The following is a 15,087-nucleotide window of genomic DNA, read 5'->3' on the forward strand; positions in this document are numbered from 1 at the left end:
TGAAAACACTAAGTAAAAAAATATATATGCACTCTTATGCTTATTGCAACATTATTTATAGTAGCCAGGATATGGAAGTAACCTAAGCGTTCATTGGTAGACAAATGGATAAAGAAGATGTGGTGTGTATGTATATGTATATGTGTATGTATTGTACACAGCCATGAAAAAAGATGTGATCATACCATTTGTAATATGGATGGACCAAGAGGTTATTATGCTAAATGAAAGAAGTCAGACTGAAAAAGGCAAATACTGTATGATTTCACTGATATGTGGTACATATATTTTTTAAAAGTACCTTTTACCTACAGCTTTCTATACTTCCTGAGTCCACTTCTAGGTCAATTTAAATGCTTATAGAAAAATATATCACTGAGCATCACTGTTCAAAAAGATAAATTTACAGTAACTATTTAAGGGGTACATTATTTCTTTTTATGCTTTCTTCTTGGGAGCCTTTTTTTATTTTCAAGGATGTCTAAAAATAGGTATGGTAAAAAGGAAAAATTTCTTAAACACCACAAAGATCTTTTATATATAGTTCAGAGAGTCTTTTCACAGTACATGATTTCGCTTGGTACTCCAGTGGGAAGTTGCAGTTTCATCTTGGAGGGATTTTTCTTACATGTAGTTGGAAGAGGCAATGTGTAATAGTAGTCTCTAGAACGTGCTCTTATGTCATATAAAGTACCACTAAGAAGAAGTTAGAGGTGTGTTTTAATATTCCAACCAAGTTTTTTCTTTGCTTTCCTTCTTCTTTTTCTTTGATTTTCCAAATTGATAGACTTTTTGTTACTTTTGCTAATTATTAAAAGAATAAAAATTTTCTCTACGTATATTTTTAAAGATTTTATTTATTTCACAGACAGAGATCACAAGTAGGCAGAGGCAGGCACAGAGAGAGGAAGGGAAGCAGGCTCCCTGCTGAGCAGAGAGCCTGATGCGGGGCTCGATCCCAGTACCCTGGGATCATGACCCGAGCCGAAGGCAGAGGCTTTAACCCACTGAGCCACCCAGGCACCCCAAGAATAAAAATTTTCTAAATACAAAACTATATAATGTAGAAAGTGTAAGGTCCCACCCCCTACTCTTCCCTACAATTCCATTCCAAGAATTGCCAGTGTTTAGTATTTGTGTATTTTTCTAGACTTTTGTATGCCAATATGAATATCTTTTTTTATAATTGGTATTGTGTTAAATATAGTTCTTTCCTTGTTATATTGATCTTCCTCAATTTTTTAAATTGCTACATGTTATTCTGTATGAATCTACCCATATTTAATGAATTGATAATATTTTTGGTGTTTCTCAATATTGTAATAAATGTGACTGTTCTAGTATTTATACCTTTGCCTGCTTTTCTGGTTATTTCCTTAGTATAACTAGCAAAAATTATATTTGTTTTTAAAAGAAACATGTCAGATCTTGACACATATTACCCCTAAAAAAGATGACTTTTTCCTTCAGATCCAACAAAGGATATATTCGGTCTTTGCCAAACTGCTAAATAAAAAGTATCTGATTATTTTAATTTGCATTTTCAAAGAGTACCAAGGTTAGACATACTTTAATATTGAGTATTCCTTACATGTCTCATAAATTATTCTCATTTTGTTATTGATTTATAAGATCATTTTATATATTAAAGATAATAAAACTTTGTCATATATATATAGAAAATAGTTTCACTCAGTTTCCTAGTTAACTTTAATGTTATTCATGATAAATTTTGTAAGCAGAAACCTTAAGGTTTTCTTTTTTAAAGTTTTTATTTATTTGAGAGAGAAAGAGCACAAGTGAGGGTGGGGGTGTGGGGAAAGGGTAGAGAGAGAAGGAGAAGCAGACTCCCTGCTGTGCAGGGAGGCTGATGTGGGGCTGGATCCCAGGATCCTGAGATTGTGACCTGAGCGGAAGGCAGACACTTAACTAACTGAGCCACCCAGGTGCCCTTAAGTTTTTATATAACAAAACCTGTCAGTCTTTTCTTCTGGGGTTTCTTGGTTTTTTCCCAAACTTGGAAATATTTTGCCTACCACAAGACCATAAAAGTTTTTCTTTTATCTTTATTTACATTTATTATATTTATTCATCTTTTTGTCAGTGCTTAAAATGCCATTATTATTTTATATTAAATTCCCCGATATCTATATAGGTCTGTTTTCCACTTATTTTGTTTCATTCTTCTATTTGACTATATTTAGTGATGTGCCAGCACTGTTATTTTATGAGCCGTAGCTTTTAGTACGTTTCTTTATCTGGTAGGGAAGATATCCTCCTACACAGAGTAACTGGCTATATTATTCATTCTGAGCTCCTTTGGTACAAACAGCAATATCAGTGAAATATGAGACTATCCATGGTGATCCTCCAGTGTACTCTCTTCCATCTTTGGTTGGTGTGATTTGCTCTGAGCTGGGTGGTTTTCTGAGATTCTCGTGGAAGAAATTCATATAGTTATTCCTGAAGGAGCCACTCCTTTTCCCATGCAGAGTGATATACTGTTTACCTGTGTTTGGTTTCCCTTTAATCCAGTCTCCTCTTCTGATCCATAGTGGGTATATTTCCTTTTTTTCTCATTGCTGCTTCAGATTTAAAAAAAAAAAAAACTAATTTCAAAAAACAGCAACAACTAGTTTCTTTGGATTCTTTTTAGGAACCCAGAAGGGAAGAAAAGTTAAAATATGAGCTCACTTTCCCATCCTTTTTTAAAAAAAAATCTGAAAACCTAACTTATACAGGGTAACTCCATTTTATAAAACACACATACACACACACAAACTAAAGGATCAGAAGGAAATCCACAAGTATGGTATGAATAATTATCTCTGGGTGATTATTAGTATCACCTTTATGCTACTTTATTTTCCCAAGTTTCTACAGTGAGCAGGTACTAACTTTACTACTTAAAAAATATGGAAAAGGGAATGATGGGATAATAATGTAACTTACTAATAAGAAGTCAAATATCTGTTCTAATCCTAGCTACCCAGTAAGCCAAACAGTTTGTAATTGGCTAAACTTGGAAAAATTTCAAATATCCAGTGAGGACCTTATTCCTGTCTTAAAAACACAAACTCTGTTTTTGGATTATATACTAGTATTAGGAGTTTTAAAAAATGACCTCACACAGAATTAAAAAAGAAGAAAGTATTCTCTCTAAGGGGGGTTAAGTCTGTATATTGTCTCTATGTATCCTTTGTATTCATTCCACCTGAAACTAAGAAATATCAAGTATTATTTTATTCCAGTGTTCTTTGAAATTAATAACTTAAAGACTTTGCTATGTAAAAGTGGCAGTTAGGAAATTATAATTTACAAAATAATTTTTAATGACATTTTGTAATTTCTGTGAAATCTTGGAGTCATTGTCAAAGCAGAGCAATAAACCTGTTGCAAGTGATTTATGATTATATTTCATTCTAGGCTCACCTTCTCCTGAGATTCAACTTGCTTTCAAATTCAGAGAGATTCCACAAGAGCAAAAGAGTAAAAATAAGATAATGCCTCTTCTTAGTGAGAAAGAAGTCTTACAGGTATATATCATATTGATTAAATACACCCTTATTAAAAATTGGAAATGCTATTTTAAAGAGGGCCAAATTACTAATGATTAATTCTTTTTGTCTGTTATTTTCCTTCTTTCTTCTCTTACTTGGTTTTTACCCTTTCTTAGCTAGTCATTCTGTTTCTTCGTTGCAACTTTGATGAAAAGCAGTTGTTTTAGAAGGAGGTATTTAAAATATTTCATTTTTTCCTCTCTTTTCTCTCTTTCAGGTAGAAACGTGGAAGTGAGAGAAACAGAAGGTTAAAATAGAATATAATAATTATGATTTTCATCTAGAGATCACTTTAAATTTGTGAGGAAGATGTTAGTCTGCATGGTATAATTTGAGATATGGGCTACTGAAAGGCCCTTCTATTATCTAATGTGTGTGTGAGTGCATGTGTGTATATATATATATATATATATATATATATATATACTTACATACACAAATTTTTATTTGTTTCTTTTTAATGTAGTCACCCTGGGGAGAGATAAGGGGTGATTTAGTTAGCACCTATGGCATAAATAAGTCAGCTAACCAGAGATACCTACAAAGTCTTAAGGAAGGAAGGGACCATAGATACATTTTTTTTTCCCTCTGAGGATAAAAGATAACATTTTTATTGATTGGAAATGAGTGAAATATTCACATACATGCATTTTTATGAATGAAGATAGTTAATTTTACACAGATTCAAGACTTCAGGGAAAAATTGTGTTGTTTCCTTTTTAGAATAAGACAACTCAGCTTTCTTTTTTATTATACTGAAAACATTTCATCAGAGATGCTGTATTCTGTTGTGAATCTCAGATTTGGGGGTTTTTTGGTTTTTTTTTTTTGTTTTTTTTATTTGACAGATAGAGATCACAAGTAGGCAGAGAGGCAGGCAGAGAGAAAGGAGGAAGCAGGCTCCCTGCCAAGCAGAGAGCCCGACATGGGGCTCGATCCCAGGACCCTGGGATCATGACCCGAGCCGAAGGCAGAGGCTTTAACCCACTGAGCCACCCAGGCGCCCCTCAAATTTGGGTTTTTTAATCGAAGAGTAATTGCCATACAGTATTGTGTTAGCTTCAGGTATGTAACATAATGATTTGATATTTACATACATTATCAAATGGTCATCACAGTAGGTTTAGTTACCAGCAGTCCCCATACAAAGTTGTGACAGTATTATTGATTACATTCTCATATCTCATTTATTTTATAACTGGAAGATTTTACCTCTTACTCCCCTTCACCTATTTTATCCATCTTCCCATCTCCCTTCCTCTCTGACAACCATCAATTCTCTGATTTATCAGCCTATTTCTGTTTTATTTTATTTATTCTTTTGGGTTTTTTTTTTAGATTCTACATGTAAGTGGCATCCTATGGTATTTGTCTTTGTCTGTCTGTCTTCACTTAGCATGATGCCCTCTAAGTCTATCCATGTTGTTAAAAATTGCAAGATTTCATTTTTTATGACTAAGTAATATTCCTGTGTGTGTGTGTGTGTGTATTTAGGTTACTTCAATGTCTTGATTATTGTAAATAATGCTGTAATGAACATAGGGGTGATTATGTCTTTTTGAATTCATGTTTATTCATGTTTTAATTTTCTTCAGAAAAATACCAAGAGGTAGAATTACTGGATTGTATGGTAGTTCTATTTTTAATTTTTTTGAGTAACCTCCACACTGTTTTCCATTGTGGCTGCACCAGTTCACATTCCCACCAACAGTGCATGACAGTTCTCTTTTCTCCATATCCTTACCAACATTTGTTGTTTCTTGTCTTTTCAGTTTTAGCCACCTGATAGGGTATGAAGAGATATCTCATTGTGATTTTGATTTGCATTTCCCTGATGGTTAGTGATGTGTATCTTTTCATGTATCTGTTGGTTACCTATTTGTCTTCTTTAAAGAAATACCTGTTTGGGTCCTCTGCCCACTTTTTAATTGTACTGTTTAGGTTTTTTGTTTTTTGCTGTTGAATTGTATGAGTTCTTTATTCTGGAGGTTAACCTCTTATCAAAATATTATTTGTAAATATCCTGTCTCATTCATTAGGTTGCCTTTCTTTATTCTAATGGTTTCCTTCACTGTATAAAAGTTTCTTGTTTTTATTTATTTATTTTTTAGAGAGAGACAGTTAATGGGGGGAGAAGAGGGAGAGGGAAAGAGAGAATCCTAGCCAGCCTTTATACTCAGTGAGGAGCCTGAATTGGGGCTCAATCCCAGAATCCTGAGACCATGATCTGACCCGAAACCCAGAGAGAGGTGCTTGGCTACCCCATTGCTCTGTGATTTCAGTCTTTTAAATCAAGAGTTGTTTTGTGGCCTAGTATGTGATCTATCCTGGGGAATATTTTATGTGCACTTGAGAAGAATATGTTTTCTGTTTTTGGATGGAATATTTTGTATTTATCTGTTATGTCCATCTGTTCTAGGCCATTGTTAGTGTCATTCAAAGCCATTGTTTCTTTGTTGATTTCTTTCTGGAAGATGTATCCATTGATATAAGTGGGGTGTTGAAGTCCCCTAGTTTTATTGTATACTGTCAATTTGAGAGAAAGGTATTTTAAACAAATGTTATCAGTAACTGATCAATAAATAAAACAATACCAGGAATGTTTATTCTGCTATACTGAACGTGAGGATAGTTTGTGTGAGATGTCTGTTGCCTCCTGGTGACCCAGGGTTGGTTAGGCTGCTTTGACTGTATAGACTTCTTCCACGCCACTCCCAGTGATACATTATTCAGTTGAAGAGAATGATTTCAGATATTTTTGGTTGAGGATGTATAAATAGATTTGCCCCTTTTCAAGATCCTCCAAATTAGCACAGTTAACTTAAACTGTTTTTCACCTCCTACACCCTACCCCCAATAGATGAAATAAAACAAAACTGTGCAGCTTAAGGGACCATCAAAATATAGGGGTGGTAAGGGCAGGAAAAAAATGATAGTCACATGAATCAAAAGGATAAATAGCAATTTGGATGCCTTAGGAAAGAGTTGATTGAAATGTATAATTGCATTTGGTTAATTAACAAATAACCAACTCCAGCCCCCATTGTATTTAGAAGTATTAGCTCTTAAGTATTATTTTTGCCTATGGAGGAGGGGAAAAACATCTATCAGGAGCAAACTTCCTTCTTACTTCCTCTCTTATTTTTTGTATTTTCCTTACCTAGGTAGGGTCAATTCACTGATCTATAGTAAGGGATCTATAGTAAGGGAAATGAACTGGAGTATTACGGGTATTTGAATGAATTATTTTGTGAAGATACAGAAATATCTAGTAAGTATATAAGTATAAACATATACACTATTTAATTAATCCTCGGGAGTTTCTAGGTTTACTTCTTGAAATTCCTTCTTGTCTCTGGGTCTTGGAGCTTTGTAAGGTCTGCTTGGGAAGTATATATATGTGAAACTAATGTAATAACCTTGAAGTATGTAAAGATGCATTATCAGTAAATAACAGTGAATGTTCATTGGAGAAGATTGATGTTTTCTCAGTACTTTGTGTTTTCCTGTTATTATGGTTTTTCATTGATCGAACAATGCTTGGAAATTCAGGCTAAAGGCTTTATTTTCAGAAAACGTTGTTATTGATCATAGAAACATAGAGGGCCCCCAAAGAGAGATCTTTTTCTAAAGATCCACTTAGATGGAAACGAGAAATTAAATGTTTAAAAGTGATGAAAGCCAGTATGCTGTAAAACTTAAAATGGAATCGTTTTATCAGTGCATTTTATCTTTTTTTTTTTTTTTAAGGGACACAACTTCAGATTTTCTGGCATGACTTGAGAATTAGGCAAAAGTCATTTAGTATTTAACATTGTCACACAGAGGTTGTATGATTTTTGGCCCTCAAGGAGAAATATTAGAACTGAGAACCTGACAAAAATGGCTTATCAGAACCATTGTGGATTAATGAACTAGGAATAAAAAGAGGGGACACATCCTTTCTCTTTATTTAATCTCCATAAACCCTTTTATGGAAAGAAATTTAAAAAACTAAACACAAGAGCTAAAACTCTTAGAAGAAACATTGGGAAAAAGTATCATGACATTGGATTTGGCAGTGATTTCCTGGACATGAAAGCCCAGCAACAAAAGAAAAAATAAATAAAGCCAGACTCATGAAAATTAAAAACCTTTGTGGATTAAAGGACATTATCAACAGATGAAAAGGCAACTTAAGAAATGGGAGAAAATATTTTTAAATTGTTTATCTCATTAGGAATTACTACCCAGAATATATAAAGACTCTTAGAACTCAGCAACAAAAAACAAACTCATTTAAAAATGGACAAAGGGCATGAACAGACATTTCACCAAAGATAGACTAGTGGCCAATAAGCACACGAAAAGATGTTCAACATCATTAATCATTAGGGAAGTGCACATCAAAACCACACTGAGATCCCACCTTACACTCATTATGGTAGCTATTATCAAAAAAACCCCAAAATAACCAGTGTTGGTTAGGATTTAGGAAAATTGGAATTCTTTCTTATTGCTGGCACCAGCAGATGAGTGGATAAACAAAATGTGTTACATACAATGTAATTAGAAAGGGAGGAAATAGTGATACTAGGTACAACATGGGTGAACCTTAAAGACCTCATGCTGAGTGAAATAAGTCAGAAACGAAAGGACTAATATTGTATGGTTCCTTTTATATTAGGTACTTTGAGTAGTCACAGTAGAGACTGAGTAGTAGAAAGAAAGAAGCAGGATGGGTACCACGCATTGAGAGAGGGGTGAATGGGGAGTTAGTGCTTACCAGGTATGGAGTTTCAGTTGGGAAAGATGAAAAAGTACTCTAGATGGATGCTGGTGATGGTTGTACAACAGTGTGTGCATAATGCCACAGACCCATATGTGTAAAAATGGTTAAAATTTGAATTTTATGTTGCATATATTTTACCATAGCAGAGAATATGCTAAGAAAGAATAACACAAGAATATTTTAAATATTAAATTTCTAATTACTGCATTGTATTAGAATTTATCATTTAAAAGAAAACTACCTTTTTTTCCCCCTAGCAACCTCAAGATGAAATGGAACAAAATGAAGCTGTGTTCCCGTAAGTATACTAATTTTGGGCTTTATTATATTGTAGATTTTTTTTGTAATTTTACACTTTAAAGTGACTCTTCATTTTCTTAAGAGTTTTAGAATTATTGTACATTTTTAAATAATTGTCCCTTTAGCAGCCTAAATATGTTATTTTGAAACATTCTAGATAAGTTTCATTTCATGAGAAAGATTGGTTCAGATTAAGTTGATTTTCTGTCTATTAATATTATTTAAAAAGAAATTCTATAGCATAGCATGAAGGAAGAATTTATAGACCTTATTGAAATTGGGCTTTATAGGACTGTTGTTCTTTAAAAGACTTTATCCTTTCAGCTCTTTTAAAACCGTGGTTCTCAAAGTATGGTCTATGGACCTCTTGGGAGTCCTTGAGACTTTTTCCAGGCGGTCTTTGAGGTCAAAACTATTTTCATAATAATACTAACATGTTATTTGCCTGTTTCATGGTACTGACATTTGCACATAGAGTGCTAAAGAAAATGATAAGTAAAATGCTGAAGCCTTACTAGGAATTAGGGCAGTGGCTGTATTTTTCACTGCCATGAACTAGCAGTTAGAAAGGAAGAAAAAAGTGAGGTTCATTTAATGCATGTGGTGAAGCAGAAAAGTTCTTGTTTAATGTAAATTTCTACTTTTGAATATATATCTTTTTGATATGGTTGTGTTGATGGAGGAAGTATGCCTAAGTACTTCTGTGAATACTGAAGTGTGGTAGTCTTGAGAGCACTTGTTTGAGTTGTAAACATTGTAAGAAAATTAGCTCACTTTTTCTTTTAACTTGAAAGAATAATTGACAGACAAAATAGTATTCACACTTGGGTATATGGCAGACATTTTCTTCAAAATCAGTGAAGTAAGCCAGTCACTTCAAGGAAAACAGCTGGTGGTATTTGTTGCCAATGAAAAAATTTCAAGCTTCCATGTGAATATTAGTGTAGAAAACTTGTTTTTACCACCTTGACCTTGATGGCTTCCCAGTACTTAAAATTTTCCAGTGAAATCAGTGGTAGTATTTACAAAGGTGATTTTTTTGATGTTTAATAGTGTTATCAATATAAGGAAGTTTTTTTTTTTAAGATTTTATTTATTTATTTGACAGACACAGATCACAAGTAGGCAGAGAGGCAGGCAGAGAGAGAGGAGGAAGCAGGCTCCCTGCCCAGCAGAGAGCCCGATGCGATGCGGGGCTCGATCCCAGGACCCTGGGATCATGACCTGAGCCGAAGGCAGAGGCTTTAACCCACTGAGCCACTCAGGTGCCCCAGGAAGATTTGCATAACTCAGTGAAACAGTATTTTCTTAAATTTATTTATTTGTTAGAGAGAGAGAGCGAGCGAGCACAGGCAGACAGAGTGGCAGGCAGAGGCAGAGGGAGAACCAGGCTCCCCGCCGAGCAAGGAGCCCGATGTGGGACTCTATCCCAGGACGCTGGGATCATGACCTGAGCCGAAGGCAGCCGCTTAACCAACTGAGCCACCCAGGCGAAACAGTATTTTCTAAAAGACAAATGCACAATTTACAATCACATACCGGTGAAAGATCCATTCAAAGTGCAAGGTAGACCAATGGGTCATAATGCCACAGAATACAAAAAGTCCATTGGTGTTTAAATTTCTATATTTTCAGTAAGCTTTAAAGAAGTTATTCCTTTTTAGAGTTTTGATGTGATACTTGCTTTGGTATGATACTATACTTATCCAAAACGGCTACTAAAATACTCCTTCCAGACGCCTGGGTGGCTCAGTGGATTAAGCCTCTGCCTTCAACTCAGGTCATGGTTTCAGGGTCCTGGGATTGAGGCCCGCATCGGGCTCTCTGCCTGCCTCTCTGCCTACTTGCGATCTCTCTCTCACTGTCAAATAAATAAATAAAATCTTTTAAAAAAAGTAAATAAAATAAAATACTCCTTCCTTCTCCATCTGTATATCTGTGTGAGGCCAGATTTTTATTATATACTTCAAATAAAATAATGCATGGCAAAAGTTTGAATGTAGGAGCAGATATGAGATGACAGCTGTCTCCTGTGAAGCCATTCATTTTTAAAAATGTGAAATAGGGGTGCCTGGGTGGCTCAGTGGGTTAAGCCTCTGCCTTTGCAGGTCATGATCTCAGGGTCCTGGGATCGAGCCCCGCATTAGGCTCTCTGCTCGGGAGGGAGCCTGCTTCCCCCTCTATCTCTGCCTGCCTCTCTGCCTACTTGAGATCTCTGTTAAACAATAAATAAAATCTTTAAAAAAATTTTTTTAAAAATGTGAACTAGTGCTGTTCTTTTCACTAATTTTTTTTTCATTTTGTAAAATGTAATAAATTTTCATAAACATGTAATCACATGTTACTAGATTATTACTGTCATTTTCATTTATCTTTAATTTTATTAAGTTTTTTATGTTAATTCTAATATAGTTAATATAGTATTATATTGGTTTCAGATGTATAATGTAGTGATTCAGCAATTCTGTATATTCTTCAGTGCTCATTATGACAAGTGTGCTTTTACTGTTATTTTTAAATTAGTGATTATATAAAATTTTTCCAATTTTATCTCCTAATATGTGAGTATAAATAAGTATATGCCACATAAATTAAAGTTCTTTGGGTTCCTCAATAATTTTTAAGAGTATAAAGGAGATCAAAGATCAAAAAATTTTGAGAACCACTATGTTTAAAAACCCTATTACTGAATATATCAGCACTATAAGTTCATCTACAGAAATGGAGAAGAAAAAACTAGGGAAGACTAACTCAGCATCCATAATCTCACTGCCCAGAGAGAATCGTTGTTAACATTTTGGTACATTTTATTTTAGGCTTTGTATATAGCTTTACTTATATTTTCTATGAAATAAAATCATTCTGCAGATAGTCTTTTATATCCTATTTAAAAATTTTAAGTAATAATATATCATAATTATTTTCTCATGTCATATTTTAAAAAACATGAATTTTAATGGCCTCACAGTATTTCATTGTATAACTTGACTGTACTGTAACGCATTTAACTATTCCTCTACTGTTAGACATGTACATTGTTTGCTATCTTGCCTAATATAAATGACTGTATTGTAATAGTTAAGAGTTTGCTCTATTTTCAAACTTATGTCTTAAATTCTCTTTTGTAATTAAAGGAAAAAATTCTATTGTTGACTCAAAGTATGATTCAGTTTTGTTTTAAATCAGCTTGTTCTTCTCAAAGAATTGCATTTTAGGGGAAAAAAAATCAACATTCTTTTCTATATGCCTCAGAAATTATATATATATTGAGCAGCTTTATTTCCATTTTCAAGGTGGCTTATATTAATCATTTCTGTTTTTCAACAGGAGAGAGTGTTCAATTTATTATTCTTGCTTAGGCTTCAAGTAGCTATACCTGGTATATAAAAACTACTTTTAAAACAGCTAAAACAAGAGGCTTTTTTTGTTTATTTTAAAGGGAGATATCTTGATTGTGTTTGCATATAATAAATTGGATTGAGGAAAAAAAGTAGTTAACTGATTGCTTTCCTTCAATCAATTTTTAATTATCCCAGGGCAGATGATAAAAATTACAGATTAGGCATGACCCTTATTTTGCTTTCAACCGACCCCTATTTTTGCTTTCAACTGCTTTCCGTCATTATTTTATACATGTTCTTCTACTGTAAAATAGAAGAATGATAAATAATAATTGAGAATTTTCTCATTAGTGACTTGCACCTACATCTAAAACTGTAATGACAAACTTTCAATGTATTTGAGGATTTAAATAACCAAGATACATAATTCAGAACCAATTTTTTCTCCCCCAATACCCTCATTTGATACACAGTCATCCCAAAGTGACTTTTATACCTAAACTTAAGGTTGTCTCATTTACACTCCTGAATTTCCCCCATTAATTTTCAGCTTGTTCCTTCATTTTTACAGTCACTTGAGATGTAAATGTTAACAAATTTGTAGTTAACTGTGAAAGTAATTGGAATGATGGAGCAAAAATAATTATGCAACTTTGAAATTCCTTTAAATGAAAAAAACCCTTGAATTATATTTAAATGAGAAGTAGTGTTTTTTCCTTTTCATTTCAAAACTTTTATTTATTAAATAATTTATTTTTTAGGAATAGAAGAAGTTTTCCAGTGTTCACTGGGTCATTTTCCCAGGCCGAACTTTCAGTGTACCACCAAAGCATTCAAGGTATGTTTTTATGGGTAGAGTCATATAAAGTAAATTTGTCTGTGCCTAAAAATAGAAGGCTTAGTTAGGTATGGATTTATTTGCATTAACAGCTCTCAGAAGGCCAAATGGGTAGGAGGTTAGAAGAATAGGAAATGCAGGACATTTGGTGTTTTGGGAGCCATTAATGCCATATGATGTTTTTGGCATCTCTGTACTTTTACCATAAACTTCTAAGTCAGAGGTCTTTAACTGGCTCTTCCTTTGTAACTTTGTGGTGTTTCTTGCTGCCCTGAGCTGATGTGACTAGACGCCCATAGAATTGGTAGTCCCCTTCCCTTCTGATACTTCATTGCAACTCCCTCTTTCGTTTATTTCTTTCAGAGTGTTTAAAATGAAAGTTCATTTTGTTTTCATCCAGATTTTAGATTAAATCACATGTAAGGAAACTATTAAATTGTTCACTAGTTTAGCTAACTCTGTTTTAATACAATCCTATTTTCTTCCTCCCAATTCAAAGAGTAATTCTGACCAAACTGTAGAATGGTCAAAATAAACAAATTATCTTTAGTAATTGTCATTTTTGCTTATAAGTTAAAATTCAGCTCCCCTGAGCATTTTCTTCTCATTTGGTACTTTAGAACTGTATTTATTTTGAGAGAGAGAGAAGTATCACAAGCGGGAGGGGAAGGGCAGAGGGAGAGGTCAGGAACAGACTCTCTGCCACCCTGCGAGCCCTACATGGGGCTCGATCCCAGAACCCTGGGATCATGACCTGAGCAGAAGGCAGACGCTTAGCCAGCTGAGCCACCCAGGGGCCCCTTGAATTATTTTTTATACATACATACATACTACTACTACATTTTATCTCTTTCAAGTGTTAAGTAGAAAATGTACAAAATCTTCGACTGAGCCAGTCAGGCACCCTCCATAATTTTTTTGATTTGTAAAAACTATTTTAAGTAAATTTTGTAGTTAGAAAATGAGAATTGCTTAAATATGTTTATTTTTACATAGTAGTCAGATTAGCATAATATATACCAACTTATCAAATTTTAAAAATACCAACTATTGGCATAAAAGTGATCATTTTGATTATGAGGTGATTAAAAATACAGAAAGAGATGGCTTTGAGGATTTTCTTTACAATTCAGAGGAGGAAAGAGGATGAAGTCTCTGTTTTTAAACTAACCCCCAAAGGATCTGACAGTCAAAAAAAAAAGATAATTGAAGATGTATCTGTTACAGTATTTCATGTGTACTAAATTTTACACAACAAGAGATAAAACTTTAAATAACAAGATATACATAGCAGAACATACAGTCATCATTGCTTGGCACAAAGGGTTCTAATGCAAGAATAAGAAGTTACTTATTCTTAGTAATGTTTTGCTCGTCATCCTGTGAGAGTGTGTAATACCATGATGTTAACCCTTCTAGTTTATATTCCTAGGTTATCATCATCAAATGGCAAAGGTGAAGCAAAACAAAACAATAACAATAACAATAAAAAGCAGATTTTTGCATGATGTAAAACTCAGCAAGCATATTTATGGTTTTTTTTCCCCCTGAAAACCCTGTCTTGCTTATGAGGATGCATGCTAAGGTTCAGCAAATAATTACTTGTCTTATGCTGTAGCTCTAGATACTGCCTAATCAAAAGAAACCAAAAGAATGATTCAAATAAATGCTTGAAACACCAGTGAACCCTAAATGCCTACCAAAATATATCAGAGTGCCTGGGCCTTGATGGTGAGGGTAGGAGGCAAGAGGAGTGGTGTAGGAGAACCATCTTTTTTCCCCGCTCCTCCTTCAGTTTCACTTGGTATGAATTGCAGAGGGAGCAGGATGAGAAGAGGATAATAAAATGGAAGTCACTTAGGACAACCTCTTGATTCCTTTTTGCCTCTACTTGGGTTGTTCCTTTTCATGCCTAACTTGATGGCATGATTTTAATTTATATTATATTAACTATAATGGAGGAGATGATGTCCCTGAGCAAGTAGGTATGATTTTTCCTCCTGTAGTTACCTGTACTTAGAATAACTCAGCCAAAATAGAGAGGTTTTAGCTAAACTAATTCTAAATAATTATAATTTTACTTATCTTCTTGTAAAGTGTTTTTGTAAGAAATGGAAGAATTTTCTTTTGTAACTTCATTGCCACTGTAATGATACTTTTATATCAATAATTAGGTATAATATTTATAAAATGTTTTGTGTATCATCACATGAATGCCTTTGAGAAACATTTCAAGTTATTTTGATTAAGAAATGCTAAGTCAGAGTTATGTTTCTA

At 33.9% G+C, this 15,087-nt stretch overlaps 1 protein-coding gene across 1 annotated transcript in view; it reads left to right on the forward strand.

Annotated features, from left to right (window-relative positions):
* Positions 1–15,087, forward strand: part of ANKRD31 (ankyrin repeat domain 31) — a gene marked incomplete at both ends in the record, with an annotated part of 151,367 nt that overhangs the window by 13,973 nt on the left and 122,307 nt on the right. The window contains 3 exon segments of the mRNA XM_080804333.1: positions 3,427–3,536; positions 8,589–8,629; positions 12,734–12,810. Of these exon segments, the coding sequence (XP_080660459.1) occupies positions 3,427–3,536; positions 8,589–8,629; positions 12,734–12,810 (228 nt within the window).

This window comes from Martes martes, assembly GCF_963455335.1.
Source record: "Martes martes genome assembly, chromosome: 5".
NCBI lineage: Eukaryota > Metazoa > Chordata > Mammalia > Carnivora > Mustelidae > Martes > Martes martes.